The sequence below is a fragment of the Cucumis melo genome, chromosome 1 (assembly GCF_025177605.1).
Source record: "Cucumis melo cultivar AY chromosome 1, USDA_Cmelo_AY_1.0, whole genome shotgun sequence".
Lineage (NCBI taxonomy): Eukaryota > Viridiplantae > Streptophyta > Magnoliopsida > Cucurbitales > Cucurbitaceae > Cucumis > Cucumis melo.
The window spans coordinates 15354951-15375446 of record NC_066857.1 but is presented as its reverse complement, the minus strand read 5'-3'; the positions used below and the strand labels follow the sequence as shown (position 1 = coordinate 15375446).

General features: G+C 31.8%; 2 protein-coding genes across 6 annotated transcripts; one reads left to right on the top strand and one right to left on the bottom strand.

The window, feature by feature from the left end:
• The first annotated feature begins 5814 nt into the window (after positions 1-5814).
• Positions 5815-13808, top strand: LOC127148421 (zinc finger protein ZAT3). Its single transcript, XM_051082019.1, has 2 exons — positions 5815-6762; positions 13562-13808. The coding sequence occupies exons 1-2, from the start codon at positions 5909-5911 to the stop codon at positions 13806-13808; spliced, it is 1101 nt and encodes a 366-aa protein (XP_050937976.1). The 5' UTR covers positions 5815-5908.
• Positions 13177-20470, bottom strand: LOC103490214 (pentatricopeptide repeat-containing protein At2g17140). 5 transcript variants are annotated; one of them, XM_051089924.1, is made up of 7 exons: positions 17904-20470; positions 17037-17265; positions 16562-16832; positions 14006-16013; positions 13526-13904; positions 13308-13375; positions 13177-13215 (listed from the first exon to the last, which is right to left on the bottom strand). In XM_051089924.1, the coding sequence occupies exons 1-2, from the start codon at positions 20396-20398 to the stop codon at positions 17139-17141; spliced, it is 2622 nt and encodes an 873-aa protein (XP_050945881.1). In that variant the 5' UTR covers positions 20399-20470; the 3' UTR covers positions 13177-13215; positions 13308-13375; positions 13526-13904; positions 14006-16013; positions 16562-16832; positions 17037-17138. The 5 variants fall into 5 exon arrangements, with proteins under 5 accessions (XP_050945881.1, XP_008447848.2, XP_050945886.1 ...); XM_008449626.3 differs by having other exon boundaries at positions 13177-13904; positions 14006-15930; XM_051089929.1 differs by having other exon boundaries at positions 13177-13904; positions 14006-15498.
• Positions 20471-20496: the final 26 nt, after the last annotated feature.

Genomic DNA, 20496 nt, shown 5'->3' with positions numbered 1-20496 from the left:
TTTGTGATATTAAATTTTGGGTGCATGAGATATGTATCTCATGACATATGTGTTGAATAAGTATATATTCAAACTTAAATTCTATTTGAAGTATATGTATATATATGTGTGTGGTTACTATTTTAGACCATAAATAATTTTCATATTTGTTGAGGAATAAAATTTATGTTTGAGAAACTTAAATAACCTTGTTTTGAGTGATCCAAAAATAGAAAAGATATTCAATAATCAAGTATTTCTTGACTTTAATTTTTTGGTTAAGACTTATAGATTTGTCAAATATGTTATATTATTTTAGATTTATGTTATAAATGTTCTAATGTTATTTAGATTAAGGTGGTAAATCATGCCTTATATTTAAATATAATTCTTATATTTGAAATATTTGATTGAAATGTTTTTCTAATTAATTTATATGAAAGTTTAAATTAGAATATTTATTTTCCTAATTGGATTTCATTTTACTTGACAAATATTGTGGTAATATTTATCTTCTATATATATACGTTAAGATTATATAATGTTAATGTTGTTTTTCAAATATGAGAATAAATTCTCAATGTTGTCTTTGAAACTTATTTGATTGTTGAATATTTAAATCATTCTCATGTGAACTTTATGAGTCTTAAAAATTTTATATGTAGTGATTATATATATTTGATTAAATTCTCTTATGACAAAGTTTATAAAAGTTATGTATAATAGTTAATTATTTCTTAAACTCAATGTTGATTTAATGCACCTGAAGTTGCATAAATCAATTAGTGCTCATTGTTTTTGTCGTGCACCAGTAGTTGCACATATCAAAACATCTTTGCTCTTACAATAACAATTTGATAGAGAAAGTTTGAAATATTATATTATATATTGAGCATATGTTTCTATATATATATATATATATATATATATAAAGGATGGTAAATTTTGATCAAATAATTTAATAGCATTCTCTGAAGTGAATGTTACAATATTTAGTAAGATCAAAATTATGTTAATAGAGAATAAAAGTTTATTTGATTAGAACCATATGAGAATTTTATTTTTCCAAATATGTTTGGAAAAGATACAATAATCTTGTACTTGTCGTACATTAAGAGTTTCTTTGAAAAATTAAAATCCTTAACGATGAAAATGAGAGCGATATATGAAAGCAAACTTTGATAAATTATTTGTATCTCTCGAATAGATCATAATTTTTATTTTAACCTTATAAATATGATATTATTTGGATATCACAGATTACTTATAATCTCCTGAAGAGATGATTATTCTTTTTGTCCATTTATATATGGATGAAATATTTGGATTTTCTTTTAATCTCTTGGAGAGAATAAGAATAATCTCTTGATATTTATGTGTTGCATATAGTACATCTATGCATATTATACTTAAAACTAAATAATACACCTTCAAGATTTGATAGTCTTGATAAACCTCACTATCTTTGTAAATCTATCAAAGAAAAATTTAGTAAACTGGAAAGGTATATGTTGTAATCGATATCATATCTAGAGAGATTGACTATAAGAATAATATATGATATGCATATATTATATATAATTTTCTACAGGTAGTGCATATAGAAAATTTGCCTACTTTTACTTCTCAATTATATTACAGACACATTCGTGTAATTGATATATATGCAACAACGAACCTGAAGTTCATTGATCCAAACATAATTTTATTTGACATGAGAGTCATTTTGGGTCAATAATGAAATTAATGTATGATTGGAAATATACATTGACATCCATTGAAGAACTAGAAGATTCTTTCATGTAATAAATTGTTAAGGAGTCTCTTGTTCTCAAGAGGTTAATTATCAAACTCTCACTAGCGAAATTTGAAATTGAAACTCTCATGCTTTTGGGAAGAGATTCATGGTTTATTAATTCTTGTTGGCGCATCCTATTGTTGGCCATAGATATACTTATTATTTTGATTTAAGAATGTTAGTGAGTTTGCATTCCAAACATTTGATAATTGATTGAGATAAGTGAACAAACATATTGTAGCATATGTTTGAATAGAAAAGCTTCTAAATTTGTATGAGATCATGTTTAAGATGATGAAACAATTGAACCCCAGATGGATGATATATTTACTATGCAATTTGCTAGTTCTCATTAATGAGACATTTTTTCCAACATTAGGGGGAGAAATTAAGCAAATGTTGAAAAAATAAATTAAATGAAATGCATAAATATTGTCTCGTTTTGATCATCATTACAAATTATTTTGAACTAGTTCAAAAGATATCTTATTTGGAATAAAATGATATCAAATCAAATGTAGATGCATTTACAGAACATTTATAATTGTAAGAAAGTGACCGAGTTATAGTGGTTACAAAGATACCATCTAAGAATGATATCCTAGTGCAACAAGTTGTCAATACTACACGTTTGAAGCGTGATAGGCAAATGTGAGTTCCAAAGAGAAAGATCCTTAAAGAAGAAATAGTCAATTAATGATCAGTTAAGAATATGGATATTCTAGAAGAAATCCTGAATATGGGTACTCATAAGAATCTTAAAGTAAAAAAAATGGTAAAGAGATCTCGATAAAATTATATGTCATAACAAGAAATGGAACCATACTTAAATAACTTGACAACATTTTTGCATACAATGTTGCTCATGATATTATTTATGAAAATAAGTAATATGTAATTAGACATATTGAACAATGTTGCGACGACACAAAAAGGATTGGCTTATGTGAAAAGAAACAATCCAATCAAAATAAACTTATATGTTTCAAATCGTGAGAACTAGTTAGACATTTAGAGAATGTCGAACATGATAAATACAAGTAAAGTGTTTGTAAGAAAAACAAATAGAAAGTGGGACAAGTTCCACACAAAGAATTGATATTGGTTATATGAGAGATACATGTTCTCCTATGGTGGATACAATACCATGAGATATCTAACATATCTTAGTGTGTATACAAAGCTTAACATACACTTTATGGATGTAGTCGTTATACATTGGTATAAATTTATTAATAATTATATCCCTGAAGGATTAAAGGTTATGAAATCATATGATTCAGTAATAAGAGAGTTATAAAATATTCCAGACGAATATCATAATCTCTTATTACATTTTTGTTGATAAGAGGGTATAAACATAACCCCTATTTGTCCAATTTGATGATTTGAGTAGAAACTCCTGAAGAGATTTCAAAAACAATAGAATTTCTTTAAAAAGAATTTGAGATTATACGTTTTGTCTTAACTTGCAAATAAAGCATAAAGCAAATGAAATTGGACTAGTTATATCATTGAACTTTCCTAGGGTGGTTCATTCACTTGGCCATGTGAAAAAAAAAATTATATAATTTCGTATCAGAAAGATAACGAAGAACTTGAGATCGTGAAGAACCATAATTTTGAGAAATAAGTGCACTTGTATCTTTACTAGTTTATCCACTATCTGTTGTAATATTTTTAGTAATTTTGTTACATAAAAATAATATTTCTCCAAAAATATTGAAATAGAATTAAACTATGTTATGTTTAATTTAAGAATTATTAACTTACAATAATTTATTCTAATAGATCTAATTGTGATTTAGTTGATTATGAAGATACAGGTTATTTATCTAACCCATGCGAGCTAGATCTTACAAGAGTTACTCGATACATATAGAAGAATTTTTTCTATATTATGGCAGCTTATGAAGCAGATCATAACAACTACTTTAAATCATGCAGCGATATTGGTGATGTACAAAACTAGCCAATAGTGTTCTTATGTGAAGACAAAAACATCAAATGATGACATCAATATTCAACAAAATTCTTCAAAAGACAACATGACAGACTTATTTACAAAGGCACTTACCAACTCCGCCATTTGAAAAGCTTAAACATAACATTGAAATGTGACAACTCGGAGAATTCAAGTGATGTACTCATGAGGGGAAGTAAAAATACTGCATTCTTTTCTTGACTATGGTTTTTCCGATTGGGTCTTCCTAGCAATGTTTTTAATGAGGTAATTATTAAAGTATATAAAATGATGTATTCTTTTTCCTTCACTAGGATTTTTTCCACTGGGTTTTTTCCTAGTAAGGTTTTAACGAGGCATTTATTTTATATAATATGGACATCTAAAGGGGGAGTATTATGAATATTCAATATTAAAGTCAAATATTATTAGATGTCCATAACCTCTTTAGGTTACAAATTCATCCAATAACCTCCCCATCAATATCCATAACTTTCTTGTCCCCTATTTATGTTTGGTTTTGTAACCATTATTCTCACAACCCTATAAATAGAGGTTGTAGATATCATTTGTATATACACTACAATTGAGTTCAATTGTCTTCTCTTCTTCCTCTCTTTTCTAATTCTTCTTTTGTGTTCATATCTAGTTTTTAGTTCTTTATTTCATAACATTCATGTGGTATTAGCTTAATTGTTATAATTTTTTTTTTCATTTTTCCGACAGCTCCATTCAATTATCCAAATTTAGTTTTTCCATTTTTCATTAAACCTTAAACTTACTTCGTATATTTTTAAAAACCTTAAATTTAGGCATACGAAGTCAAAAGACTGAATAAAACTAAATCAATTAAATTATTATTATTATTTTCATACAACAGAGACTACATGAATATATTTTCACAATTTATAAATAAAAGTGCTCATCTATTTTCTATTTTGGAAAAATCAACAAAAGGAAAATAACAATAATAATAATTGGAATGCTAATCTCAATAATGTATAATATTTAATAATTAAAACTATACATTTGAAATCACCTAAATTCATCATAATTTTAAGTTATTTTTAAAATTTTGAAGGTTAAGATTTTGTGAATTGAATTGAATTGTATTGTATTTTGAATCTAAATTTTATACTTAATTACCCCTTACGATATATATTTTAAAGTGTATAATTTTTCTCTGTTTCATTTCTTTCTTTTTTTTTTTTTTCATATCGGTAGAAATTATACACAATTGACGAGCCCAAATAGGCTAATTAACAAAAAAAAGGTGAGATGAAACCCTAAAGGCACTAGGTAAGGTAAGGATGTTGGGTTGTACAACCTCGACTTAAGAAGGATCCTTGAAGAGACAGTCCAATCACAAACACTAATCGAACAGGAAGATGAGGATCAAATTAAAACCTATAAATAAAGATTAAATAATAAGTAAGTACCAAATACTCTTCTTCCCCGATTTTAACCTTCTGATTGAGTATTGAAGTGGTTGTGACTCATACCATGTGTCTAGGTTTCTATCTTTATCCTTAAAATACAAATTTACTAATGTTGCCTGGTAATAAAATTTAGTCATGTTGACTATATATATATATATATAGTATATAAAACACATAGGGAGTATTTATAAAATTTAATGGAAATATAAGAACTAACTATAAATTCTACAAAAAAAAAAAAAAAAAAAAAGTCAAATAACAAATCTTGTTTTATATGTTTAACAAATATAAAAAAAAAAAAATGAAGGAAGAAGTAAAGTAAATATTATGATGGAAAAAGAGTAAGATAAGAAGGTTGGGTGGAGGCGGAGGTATTGGTCGTAATACGAGGATCCATAAAATGAAGGGTCAGGATCAAATTTGAGTTGAGGGGAGGTAAGACTAACAGTCGGTTGAAAGAGAGCGCCAAATAAATAATAATAATAATAATAATAATAATAAGAAATATGTTACCCGTACTGCCCGTAACTACCTCAGTAACCAACCCAAAGATAAGAAAAGATAAATAAAATATAAAACCGCCATGTCTGTCACCCAAAGAACCAATAACCGTCTCTCTCCCTACAAACCCCAAACCCTTCCGCCATTGTTACACTTTTTGCTTTTCTCTCCTTTTCAGCTCCCTTCTTCTTCATTCTTCTTCCTCCTCTTCTTCTTCTTTTCACCATCATGAATAATCCACATTTCAACTCCCTCTCGGTTACCAGTACTAGCAGCTCTCCTATCGACCTCATCACCATTCCTTTTCAACCTTCTACGTCCTCTTTCGACTCATCCAACCGCCGTCGTCCTCGCAAGAAACGCTCAAGAACCCAAACCGACGACGATCACTACTCCACCACCGTTCTCACCACTTCTAAATCAAAGTACACCAAGAAACCCGATCCTAATGCACCCAAGATTACTCGTCCATGTACTGAGTGCGGGAAGAAATTTTGGTCCGATAAAGCACTTTTCGGTCACATGAGGTGTCATCCTGAACGTCAATGGCGTGGGATTATTCCTCCAGTTAATTACCGTCGTCCCATTTCGGTTTCTCCTAATTTTAGCCCTAATCTCGAACACTCTTCTAATTCGTTTACTGAAGAAGATCAAGACATTGCCAATTCTTTATTAATGCTTGCCAATGGCCCTAATTTCTCGATTTCTAGGGTTTCTGATTCTCGATTTGAATGTTCGAGCTGTAAGAAAGTGTTTGGATCGCATCAAGCACTTGGAGGACATAGAGCAAGTCATAAGAATGTAAGAGGCTGTTTCGCTATGGCAAAGAGCGATGAAGAAGAAACGGAAGATGAAATTACTCTCTTTGGGGATTTTGGACGCCATGAAAGCAGTTTCAATCTGGAGAATAAAATGTCGATGATGATTCTAGGAACAGATCAAAACCATAAGAAGAGATTCCAATGGGAGAATAATGCAGCTACAGATCAGGAGAGATTTGTTAATTTGGATTTAAACTTGCCTGCTCCTCTTGAAGATGATTCTTCTTCTTCATATTCGTCAAGCCTCACTTTGGATCTCAGGTTGGGTCTTTGAAGATAATAAATAAGCTTTCTTCTTGTTGTTGTTGTTCTTCTTCTTCTTCTTCATTCTTTTGTTGATATGTTGTAATTTAGGCTTATGGCTCTAACACTCATATCTCTCTGTGTCTGAAGTGTGAAAATTAGTATGCTTTGTTAGCTACATATATTTTAGGTAGACTATCTGGAAATTTCTCATACATAAATTGATGATCAGAAGCTGTTTCTCTTTAATAATAAATTACATAAGGCCTAGCTAGCTGTGCTCTCTGTTAATATTTGTGAATGGGTTCTCTATCATTTTGCTCATCATGTTTAGCTTTGAATGGATTAGGTAGTAATGGTGCTCCATTTACTAATGCTTAATTTTCTTTTTCATTATGTTTTAATTGATCATGGGGTCACTTCCTTTTTCAGGAGTATGATTTTGGTTTTGCTTTCCATTTTCTGATCCACATGTATATAAAATTCTAATAATCAAGTTTGATCTTTTTTTTGGTGGAGAATTTAGACGTATACTCGTAGATATTATTTGCACATTATGTACTTATGTGAGCAAGACATGTTGAATAAATTGACATAAAAAGGAAGATAAAAGACAAAACAATTGGTAGTATAAGACTTTAGGTCAAGAAAGTACAAAAGTGGACACTTTTAACAACTTTTCTCTTCCAATATTCAACTACTATCTCTTCCTCACTACAACTCCTATTGCCTTTTATCTTCTATGACTTAAGCCTTATCTAAAAGTAGAAGTACCTGATTTTAAAGAAATGTTAGTCCGTTTTTAGATCCTATCTTTTGAGATAAGTATTTGTAATCTTTCAGATAATCCTATACATTGAAGTTTTTTTAGATACTTCAAAAGCTTCAAAGAATAGTTAATGTTGCATAGTACTTTAATCGAGTATCTTTTGAAAATGAGTGAGCTAAATTTTAAAGAATAGTTAGTGTTGTTGAAGGAATGTCTTCTAATATAACAGTTGACTAAAAAAGTAGTAGAAATTGTTAGAGTGGCGTCTTGGGTTTAAGTCACTAATCGATCACTTTGGGGTTTGGGTGTCAAGTAATGAATATCGCCAACCCAAGTTGTAAAACAAACAAAAAAAGGGAAGTAAATTAGAAGCACTCAATGAGTTTCCTTTAGTGAGGCAGCAGCTAGTAGACCCACTTCATCAACCTTTCTTATTTACAAGAACAACTTGACCTAATTACAATCATCTTGTTGCCATATGGCTATTAGATTTCATACCCCAAAAATTTTGAGTTAAAGGAACTCTTTTTTTCCCTTGATCAGGCAGCCAAGTATCTGATCCTACTTCATGGAATTGGCCAAAACCCATGTAGATTTCAATTACTTTAATTGGTTCAGCTTAAGTAAAAGTAACCTTCGGCTTTTTAAACTCCTTTTAATATTATATATATATACACACATATATAGATAATTAAGCAAGAAATTAAAGTAAATATAACTGTTTGGAGAAGGGTTGAGTTATAGAGGGTTAGGGTTATGTGTTATAATAAACCTACGATTGTGATAGGATGTTTTTGGTAAGTGTTCTGATAAAATATGTTTGGAGGAAATATTGTGGAGGAAGTGTTATGATAAGATGTGTTTGGAAGAAAGATTATATGAGTAGGCTTACGATAATATTAAGATGTGTTTGGGGGATGGGTTATCTATGTAGTGTTATAGAATTTGTTTTTTTTATATATATACATATATTTTTTTTAATTCAATTCGTATATTTAATTTACCAAATCGTCCTAATTTTCGTAAAACAATTTGTCTTAATTTATTTAACTACAATGTTCATTTTCAACATTTTTAAGTATAGTTTCAATAAATTGATTTTTATGAATGTGACACACAACTCGTAAACATGTAAATAAATACAAAAAAATAATTGAAAATATGAAGTACGAGAAACAGAAAATAACAATTCAATCAACACTTTTACTAACTCTAGTTTTGTTTTCTAGTAGAAAATTACAATGAATCTAGTTTTTTGGTTTTTCTTCAATTTATTTTAGTCTACTTTAAAAATATTAGCTTTAATTTTTATTCTTTTTAATTGTGATTTATATACTTTCAAATTATTTATTTTAGTTATTTTACAACAGTTATTGGGTAAAAAAATTCATGAGCCTATGCTGAAATTACAACCACTTAATTTTTAATTTAATCAAATAGTCCTTATAGTTTTCTAATTATTGTAATCAATTTATGGTAATTTGTTAAAATTATACCATTTTTTTAATTGAATTGCCATTTCTTAAATATTTAAGCTAATTAACAAAATACAATGAGGTTGAGATTGATATCAAAATTTAAATTTCACAAATATATTGATATGAATTCAAACGTAGAGTTGATGGAAGAAAATTAAATTAAAATTTTAATTGTGTAATCACAATAAATTTACCTAATTCAAGAGTAAAGAAAGAAATTAAAATTTTAATAATGTAATTGTACCAAATTTACAACTTAAAAACATGTTGTGTTTTTAAAATAAAAAGATTAAAATTAACAAAAACTCATAAGTATAAAAATTATAAATGAGAAAGAAAAAGGAATTAAGAAAGAGTTGAACAAGTGTTGAGGAAGGGTAAAACTAGGGTTATGATAACTCTCCGCCCAAACGAGGGTTGGGTTATATAAACCAATGTAACCCTCTTCTTATACGGCCTTAGAACGTTGATATGTAACATAATATATACACAAGAATATGAATAAAAAAAAAAAGAAAGAAAGAAAAGAAAAATAAAAAACAAGCTGTCAGATAAGAAAAGGGAAGAAAATAATCATTGAAATGTTGTTTATTTTGGAGGATACAGACATCTTTGTTAACTTCAAGTGAGAGAAGAACAACACTAAATGATCAAAATACCCTACACTCCAAATGCTCATTTCATTATACAATAACCTAATTGTAGCAAATTTAGAGATATTTAGTCAATAAAGCTATACTATATCAATTTTTTACCTAAAAAAAGAGTAGGCATCTTTTCAAACATATAAAAAGCGGCAAAATATTTACATTCTAGAATAATTCAAAAAACGAAAAAATTCAGAGGTTTACCGTGTAAAATATCAAAAATGCCCCGTCAACCACAGACACGTAATATATTTGCGATCGTTTAGATATGACTACGATTAATCTTTTCAATTCCATCATTTAATTTTGTTACATTTAAGTTTGGTTATAAATGATTTTTTTTTTAAATTCTTTATACACAATCTTTTGTTTTTTTATTACATTTAGCTAGGCTGATCTAAATGATTTTTTTCAAAATTCTTTATACGCAATCTTTTATTTTTTTACACGATTGTTTACTTTTTTACGAGATAGTTTATATTTGGCTACTTCAATCTAAATAATTTTTTTTCAAAATAGATACACGATCTTTTAGATGTTGTTATTTTTTGTACACGATGTAAAAAAGAAAAAGAAGAAAGACGATGGAAAGAAATCGCAACCAGAAAAAGAAGAGAAAAAGTAGAAAGATGATGGAAAAGTGAAAAAAAAAAAAGAAAATAAGAAAAACGATGCAAAGATTAAACGACGTAAATAAATAATTGAAATATAAAAAAGATGATGGAAAGAAATTGCAGAAAAAAAATAGGAAAGAAGAAAGACGAAATCGCAAAAGGAAGACGAATAGCTAGGAAGAAGAAAAGAAAGATAAGGGCAAACCTGAACTATTTAGAAAGATAAGGACAAACCGAAATATTTAAAAAATGGCTAACTTTGTTCGGACCGTAAATAGTTTGGTTACATCTACGAAAGTTTCCCAAAAAAATTGTGGTTTTTTATATTTATTTTTCAAAATCTATGACAGTTTATTTTTTTTGCATGAAGTTGGTGAATGTAGAGTTTTTTAAATAGTAGAACATTAATTAATTGTAGCAATTTGTAGATAATTTTTTATTCCTAAAGTCACTTCCTCTACTTATTGTTGCTGACAGTGAATTAAAGAAAAATTAACTTCCAACCTCCATCTTTGATTGATCTAATCATTTTATTTAATTCTATGGTACATTCAAGTTATGTTTCACATCAAATCAAGGATGTACAAGTAATTCTAACCATTTGGTTTTGATAAGTTACATATATTATCCAAAATTCTAACGTATTTAATTTAAATAATTAACCCTTTCGAAAGAAATTGAAACGTGAAAATAAATCAAAATAGTTTATCAAAAAGTATTTAAATGAAAATGAATTTTGTGAAAAATATATTTTTTTCTCGAATCAATTCAAAGGAATATGAGTGAATTTTAGATTAACACTTTAGTCTCAATGCTTTTTTTTTTTTTTTTTTTTTTTTGAAGAAAGAACATTTTTCTAGGAAAATTATTCACAACTTTTAGAGAAATTGTCAAAAATAAAACATTTGACAAAATATTTATTCTCTATAAAAAAATCAAGTCTAATTAATTTTTTCCAGTGGTTTTGTTCTATGGAATATAAATATTTTTTTATTTTTTCTATTTTTAGAAACAAATCCAATTTTAAATCGGTGTTAATTTATTTAAATAATAGTTTGAAAAAGTGGTTTTTTAAAAAAACAATAAAAAATAAATATTTACATTTCAGAGAAAAAAAACCTTTAAAAGACTAAAATCCTTTTTTATGTATTTTAAATATTTTGTCAATTTTACTATGTTTGAGAAATTTTCTTTTAAAGATTTTCTATTTGAATATGGAACTTTTAAAATTGCTAGTGAAAAAAAACTTTTTATTATATTTCGTAAATAATTTGATTTATTTTATTTTTGAAAATGTTTCTTAAATTCACGAAAGATTATAAGTTTATATTAATCCAGAAAGCATCTTCTCAACAATATAAAAAAGCGGCAAAATATTTACACGGACAATCTTAAAATTGAAAAAAACCCAGAGGTCCATCATGTAAAATAGAAAATGACCAGAGGCCCAAAATATTTTCATAATCTCCTCTTTTTCTTATTACTTTCCCATATTATTCATTTCCTTCCTTTAAACACCCTCTGAACCTCCATCTACATTACATGTAGAGTTTAATCTTTCTTCTTTTTGTTTGTTAAGTTGCGTAATATTTTATTTAATGATTCTTTCTATTTTTACTATACTATATTAGTTTAATGCTATCGTTTTTCATTTTTGTAAACACCTGATTTTACAATAAATTATTTAAAATTATTTTATATATAAATATTTCATGTCCTTGAGTTTTCGATATTTGATATTGTATCAAGCCCAACATGAGCTTAGCCAAAAACTTCACTTTTTAAAAATTTCTACTATTGTATCAATTCATAGGCACATACTTTACCATATACATTTAAGTATTGTCATTTTATAGAAATGAAAAGGTTAAAAGTGAATTATAGTCCAATTCAACTACGATCTAAGTTTCATTAACTAACTAAAACAATTTCTATCTAAGTTTCTTGAAATTTTCATCCACATCAATATTTCAAACTTGGGACGAAACACGAAACAGTTTTTAACATTTAGGAGGCAAACCTATACTTCTGCATAAAATGGGTCACAGGTATTGTTTCAAAATCTTTTGTTTTTCATACTGTGCCTGTGTGGGTTAAACTATCGGTGTATTCCTATGGAATTGTACACTAAACAAGGACTTGCTGCACTCAGTAGGCAAATTGTTAACTTCATAATAGATATATAATAACATTACACAATAAAAATTCATTGTATTTAGGTAAAAAACATAACCAGAAATACAAGACTTCATGTGTTTCGTAACTAGTATTTTATAACAAATGGGCAAATATTTGCACATTTTGCTCACCTACAAGTACAACCATGATATTAAGTTTTCGTCAGTTTGATACTTCTATTGATGTTTTTATAATTCCATAGATTGTATATCACCATGAAAAGTAAATTGATATTTCTATTATATCATAGACAAGTCTATAAAACATAACAAAATAAACAATAAAATATCACATCTTAACTTTTTTTTTTTAATCTTAAAAAGTTTATTTACCAATTTAAATATGTTTTTTTTTTAAAAAAAAAATTATTGCTTTCATAATCTTTTCTGTATTTCTACCTTCTATCAATATTTCCATTGATATTTGCGTAGAATTAAGACTACCATATTACATGACACTTGAAACTTCGGCTAAAAAAGAACTCAAGGGATCCACAAGCAACGGTGAGGGTGGTGGAAATTCTTGTACATGCGGCCGTATTCGGCCCTCCGACCAAGATGCGGCCAACACTATTAGCTAGTTTAACATTCCAATTTCTCCTTTAATATTGGTTAATGTTGTAAATCTTCCTAAAAGTAACGTCTTCTGTTGTCTACTTAACAAAAACTGTCCAATCTTTCTGATGATCAGTTGAATGAGTTCACACCTTCACCATTCAGATTCTTTAGTCTCATGCTACACATCCATTACAATACCATAAATGCCTTGATTTAGAGAAGAATAGCCTGGTTTAACAGAAAAACTAGTTTAAATATGAAATACACACACACACACACACACACACACCCCTGTTAGGCCATGGATTTAATGTACTCACTAAACAAGTAGAATTTTTCAAAGTTTTCTTTGAGCCAACGGGATAACCGCCTTCTTTCTCCATTCACCCTGCAATGTTGTTAAAAAGCAAAACCTTGGATCTGAGACTTAACAATTTTTAATGGACGAGTCCACCATATATATATATATATATATATATTTTTTTTTCTTTATATGGTTTTTGTTTTCAAGTAAGTATTTATGTACAAACTAAACTACCTAACCATTGGCTGCTTGAACTTCCTGTTTTTGCAGTTTGTCCAACTTCTCTAAAGAGGATATGCAGGCAACATGGATAACAAGGTGCCCTTCCGGAAAAATCAAGAAAGTAGGTCATTATTCTCTAAGCAAACTCCAGCTCGTGATCGACTCAGTTCAAGGTGCTGATGGTTCAATACAAATTGGGCCTTTCTATGAAAGCTTCCCACAATTGAACCCTCCCAGTTTTCCTGACACTGACCATTGTTCATCCACGAAGATGAGAGACCATCAGAGGCAATAAACTATCAAGTTGGCAATGGCTCGTTCAGCCATCGACACCCTGCAAAGTCCCCACCCACTTCAAGTACTCAGACTTCTGGTTCAGGCAGTCAGTGTCCTACAGGAGCAAGGCAACATGCCACCACTATTAACACCTCAAATGGTGGATATGTATTAATGCTAGAACCTATTGGAATGCTAGATAAAGCATAAGCATACCAAAATTTCATGCTCCATGTCAAGAGGACCCAAAGATTTTGAGATCTGAAAGCTTCCCGTCATTCGGAGAATATCCTGATAGTTTACCTTCCTTTCATACAACAAAAGTACAGCACTTACCGCCAGCATTGACTGAAGAATTTGAACTACAAGTTGAACCTGAAGCAGTTCTGGGTGTCCGTTGGAACAGTGAATTGGGAGCTAACGAATGGTTAGTAAAATGGAAGGGACTACATAACAGTGAAGCGACGTGGGAGTTAGTTTACACTATGAACCAGCAATATCCTTCATTTCACCTTGAGGACAAGGTGAGTTTCAAGCCCGCCGGCGCAGGAAAAGAATTGAGAAAAATAAATGAAGAATATCTTGGGTAGGGGGTCCCACTGGAGGAAAAGAGGTATTTAAGGAATGTTTTTAGGGATTGGTGAGGCATCTCGTTTTTTGGTATGAAAAGCTGTTGTGGAGGCTTTTAGGGAGACGTCAGCTTCTCGAATTGCTGGAGAGTATTGTTGTTTGTTTTTCTTAATTCTCTGTTTGCTATTATTGTTTTGTGTTCTGCTGTTCTTTTCTTGTGAACTCTCCCGGTTATATAAATAAAAATCCACAGAGTGCTGCCTCTGTTTTTTCCACATTTAGCGTCACTTGTTTACCACTCTGGGCTTGGGCCTCTGCCACAGCTGGCCCACGACCTCTCCAATCATTTAGGGCCAATTTTATGGTCATATCACAATCGCTCACCATTTGGGCTTCCCGCATATAGTCTTCCAATGTAACCGGGTGACGACTTTTAACTTCGGCTTGCAGATTGGTCTCTAACCCTGTGATGAACGCGTCAATGAATATGCTCTTCGCCATCTTCGGCAATGGCACTGAATACTCCAAAAACTTCTTCAAATAGTCAGCGTATAGTCCATCCTGCTTAATCCGTATGAGAGGGGCCCCTAAACTACCTTCATCGGGAGCCTTGAAGTGTTTGAACATCCTCCTCTTGAGGTCTTCCCACGACATTACCTTCTTCCGATTATTACTTCAGCGAAACTAGTTCACTGCGTCCTGACCAAAACTGACTACTGCGACCTTCACCTTCTCCTCATTAGCCAGCTCATTGATGTCGAAATAGTGTTTGGCTCGGTAAACCCATAATTCTGAGTTCTCTCCACTGAAGACAGGTATCTCTAGTTTCTTGTATTTACTTTTGTCTGAGGACCCTCTAGCGAAACCCGATGTCATGTCTGTCTCTCTGATTTTTCCTTTCCCTTTCAGTCCAGACCCATCAGAGGCACACAATTCCTCCCTCAGTTTTGCACGACTACTTTCCTTAAACTCCTCCGACAGATTCTCCATGCTCTTAAGTAAACTGAGCATCAATTCCTTGAACTCCCTGATTTCCTTCTCATTCGTTTCCAATCTATCCTCCCACTCTTTTTGAGCCATAGCTTGTGTCTTCCCCAGGATGTTTGCGGCTCTGATACCACTTTGTTAGGACTCTTCCCCTGCACTCAAAAAAACCCAACACAATACAAAAAAACAGAGGCAGCACTTTGTGGATCTTTATTTATATAATCGAGAGAGTTCACTCCCTAAAAGCCTCCACAACAGCTTTTCATACTCAAAAACGAGATGCCTCACCAATCCCTAAAAACATTCCTTAAATACCTCTTTTCCTCCGGTGGGACCCCCTACCCAAAATATTCTTCATTTATTTTTCTCAATTCTTTTCCTGGGCCGGGTTGTCTACGTGGGTATTCTTTTTTCTTTCCTTACGCTTGTAGGTGTGTATGATAGGGGGCCTCACAGGTGGCTTGAAGATTTTGCCCGGCGAATAAAGAAATATGAAGTCCATCTTCTAGACAAACTATCAGTCTCTGAATCCAAAGAATTTCTCAGCAGACTTTAGAAAGCTCATTTGGCAGTAGCAACCCATTCTGAAACCATCAAAGATATTACTTCAAAGAACTTGTCGCCTATTTTTTAAAACTTGGCAGTTGCAAGTGGTGAGATACACAAGCTGATGACAAAAATTAGGAAAGTAAGATGACTAAAGTAGGAAACTAGTCACTTTTTATAGCAGAAAAGGGAGTTGTTTTTAACTTTTTCTTAGAAGATAAATGGTATAGTAGAGAAAATAAATAGAACTTACTAGGATGCTTATAAAAATTACTCGCTAGGTATGTGTCACACACAAGAACGCACATCTGAGCTATCCAGTTGAGAGATTGCATGAAAGGCTAGAAGTTCTATGTGAATTAAACCCAGTTCCCCACCACCAAAAACTATATATTTAGATGGCTCCTCTGCATTTCTATTTCTTTCATGCTCCGTTCCATATATAGTGAAGTTTCAAGAGTCTAATAACTCAAAATTTTACAAGTGCTAATGAAAAAAGCAATGTAGTTTTCTCGCGGTCTATTAATTTGATGCCCCATTCCGCATTCCATTTTATTAGGCTATAAGACTTGGAAATAATTTATGAGTATGAATAATTATACCGGACAGAACATGCTCAAAATTAAAAATTGTAATTGAAAATCATTAGAACATGGAAGAATTTATTACCAGACTGCTCTCTGATAGTTCTCCAAGCTGACAGAGTGAAACTACGAAATGCTGGTGGAGTTTCCACTTTCCACAATGTATAACAAAACCTCAGTTCTTCTGTACTTAAATCATAATGCTCCTTTTCTTCTCAACGAACTGAAAAACTAAAAATTAATGGTATCTATGGATAAAAATTGCACTGCGTCTTGATAATGCATAATAGCATAAATCTATCAGTGGACCAGCATAGCAAAATGGATCTCATTCATTCCAAGTTCTTTCACGATACCTAGAAAAGTTTGAACCCACATCAAATTTAGTTTAATATAAGTAAAACCCACAATTAACTATTAAAGGATATTTAGCGATTATTAAGCATGGAGAACCAAAACAACTAATTGATCTACATTTATTACATACAAAGTTTATCGTCCTTGATCTTTCTTTTCATTGTTATGACTTGGTAACCAAGAATCCGGAAAAAATAGTTTACCTGATGTACTGATGTCCTTGGCTCCCTAACTTGAAAATTTAATGCCTCAGCAGATTTTAGCATGTTTTCATGTTTGCCTGTCCCTCAAGAACTTGAAAAACTCTAAGCATCACCATCCCAGTGATCACATGTGATGAATTTCTGTGGCTGTGAAGTTGCAATACTTCCTTGACCCCAGCCTTTTAACACACGCTTAAGAGTTTTCTGTGCAATCCCACTGCCATCGTTTCTGTTGAAATTGTGCATGTCCAAGCCAAGCACATGACACATATAGAACAGAAAATTGAATATTCAACATGAAAGAAATTGGTTTAATAGCCTCGTTATTTTTACTATCCTTGGTCTTTTTCAAATTCAACAAATTGATAGCTGGAAATAGCAATCTATTACTAGAGCGCTTGAAGAGGACTTTCACTCTACATTCAAGGTTGACTAAAATACCCTCAAAGGATCATCAGACGTGTGCAGTAGCAAAAAAGAACTGCCTAAAAATATGCACCGTGTAACTAGATGTTAATAGTTCTTATGGCTAATGCAGAGTTAAACGAGGAGGAAAACTAAATGGTTATGTTTCTTCAGTTTTGTGCAAACACGAGTGGACTCTTAGGACAAAAAAATTGCAAGAATTTCAAGGGTAAAAAAACTGGTTCTAAAATTCCCATTGGTGAAATCATTTGACGTGTTTAAAAATTTTAACTACCACCCAGTACCTTATATTCTTCATACAATATACTATGATTGAATAACACTTGAGTTGGATTCGAATAATGTCACATAGACAATGTTCTTAAGCGAATCCTCAAAACAGCAGCAAACCTAGTGGATATAAGTACGACACAGATCAAATATATTTTTAAAGATTCATACCTGTGAATTATCTTTTGCCAATCACTTTCATCATTATTATTCAATCTTCCTCGAATATTCTTATTCTCATGTTGGTTGAAATCTGTTTCTGAAGCCATTTCCATCATCCTTTCTGCAAATTCATCGGCTGCATGTTTGCTCCCTCTTTTACCCAATTCATCAATCACTGGCATGAATGATGCAGGGTCAAAACTATACTGTTTATCCATCATCTTATGAAGAATGAAACTTGCATCATCTAACTTTCCGTCCTTGCAAAGTCTTTCAATCAGGTCCCTATAAAGAAAATTTTTCAAGGCTAGAGATCTATCTAATGCAGCTTCAAAAAGCTCTTTAGCCTTCAATGTTTCACCTCCAGCTAGTAGCTCATTGAACATAAAACTATACAAGGATTCCTTATGGCCACAAAGGCTTAAAGCTATCTCAAATAATTCTTGGGCGGCTCCAAAGTCGCAAGCCTTGAAGAAAGCTCCAATTAAAATCCTAAATGTATATATATTAGGAGATATCCCCTTCTGCAGCATTTCATCCAAAAGACAAGTGGCATCTTTGAGTTTCCCACCTTCAGATAGGCAGCGCATAATGTTATTATAAGTGTAGACGTTAGGAAAAATTCCTCTTTCTTTCATCTCATCCATCAATCCATATATTTCAAATATTTGATTTTCACTACCAAAACCCTGGATCAGTGAATTATATGTTCGAAGGCTCTTGTTGCAACCTTTTTTCTCCATTTCTTTGAGAACTCTAAAAGCAGAAGATAACTTTCCTTGTTTACAGTAATTATATATGAAAGTATCAAATATTAGTGAATCAGGAGATAACTTTTTCCCAATCATCTCCAGAAGCTTCTTTTTTGCTTCATCAACCCGCCCTACCTTACATAACCCACCTATTATGGTCGCATATGTGATTGGGTCTGGCAAACACTTCTTCCCACTATTTCGAATATCAAAAAGACCAATAAAAGAGTTCCCTAGATTACCAAGAGAAGCACTTCCATGTGTCCACATGCCACTCACTATTTCAATAGCTTTGTCCAGATTCCCAGCTTTACAGAGGCCATTAATCATTGTATTACAAGTTACATTATCCAACCCATAACCTCTTTCATTCATCTTTTGCAGCAAGTCTTCCGCCTCTGATGCCCTCCCCTCTTTCCACAGGCTGTTAAGTAGGATGTTACAAGTATACATATTGGGAAAGCAACCAACCTGTATCATTTCACGAAGAACATAGTTGGCTTCAAGCATCTTTCCTCTTCTACAGTATCCATGCAGTAAGGTACTATAAGTTACAGTATCTGGAGCAACACCACTCTCTCTCATTACGCCTAGTATAGATCTTGCATCAGAAAACATTCCATATCTACAAAGTCCATGTACCAAAATGTTGTAGGAGTAGAGATTGGGTTTTATATTCTTTTCTGCCATCTCATTAAGAATTAAACGAGCTTCAAGGAGCTTTCCACTTCTAACCAATCCTAACAACCATATGTTATAGCTTTTCAAGTTCAGAGTTTCAGAAATTTTCATAGAATCAAAGATAGCCCTAGCTTCCTCGATCATTCCTTCACTACAAAATCCTTCTAGCATTAAATTATATGTTACAGTATTAGGCTTCGGTAACCCCATCTCTTCATCTATTTGCATATCTCTAAAAATTCTGGAAGCTTCTAAAATTTGCCCATATTTACAGAGGGCAGCAATTCTACAATTGAAAGTTACAATATCAGGAGAAAGACCAACCTCTCTCATCTTTTCCACCAATTTTTCAGCCTCCTCAGTCTGACCTTCTCCACAAAGAGAAGATATCACAGTATTGTACGCAACCCTATTAGGAAAAGCACCAGAGCTCCTCATCTCGTCCAAAAGATCAATCCCATTAGAATGGAGCCCAGCTCTACAATACCCACGAACCAAAATCCCAAGACTAAACTCATTAGGCTTACACCCTTTTTCAGACATTTTATCAAACACTTCTCGTGCATTCTCCAAGTATCCCATTTCACAAAGCGCACTTATCAGCAGATTAAAAGTATAAGTCTGTGGGTTAACTCTCGCAACAACCATATCCTTATATAACCAAATCACACAATCAACACGGCTTTCCTTCAAAGAACATCGAAACAGAAGATTGTAGAAAGAAATAGGAGGAGGGTCATGAGGAAACCTGGCTCGAAGCGAACGAAACTGAGAAATGGCGTTTTCAAAGAGACCCAAATCAGCCAACGTTCGAACAAGTGAAAATCCAGATGGATGAGCAAAATCCCGGTGCTGCGACAAGAGGAGTTGGTGAAGGTGATCGATCTGTGGGTGCATTTTTGAAGTGATGAGGATACGGGCAATAATGGGTACAGATTGAAGAGAGGGCTTGAAGAAGGAAGAGGAAGCGGGGATCGGGGAAGAGAGGATTCGCTTGAAGAGAAGCCATGCTAGGTTAGGATTGTTGGAATTCAGGTAAATGGCTTTTGAGAGCTTGGTTGCTCGGTCCATTGGCACTAACAAACTTTCGTGTGGGTGATTCAGTTGGAAACGCGGGAGAAGATGACAATACACACAATCAAATTATCCATTGAGTTCGTTATTTACGA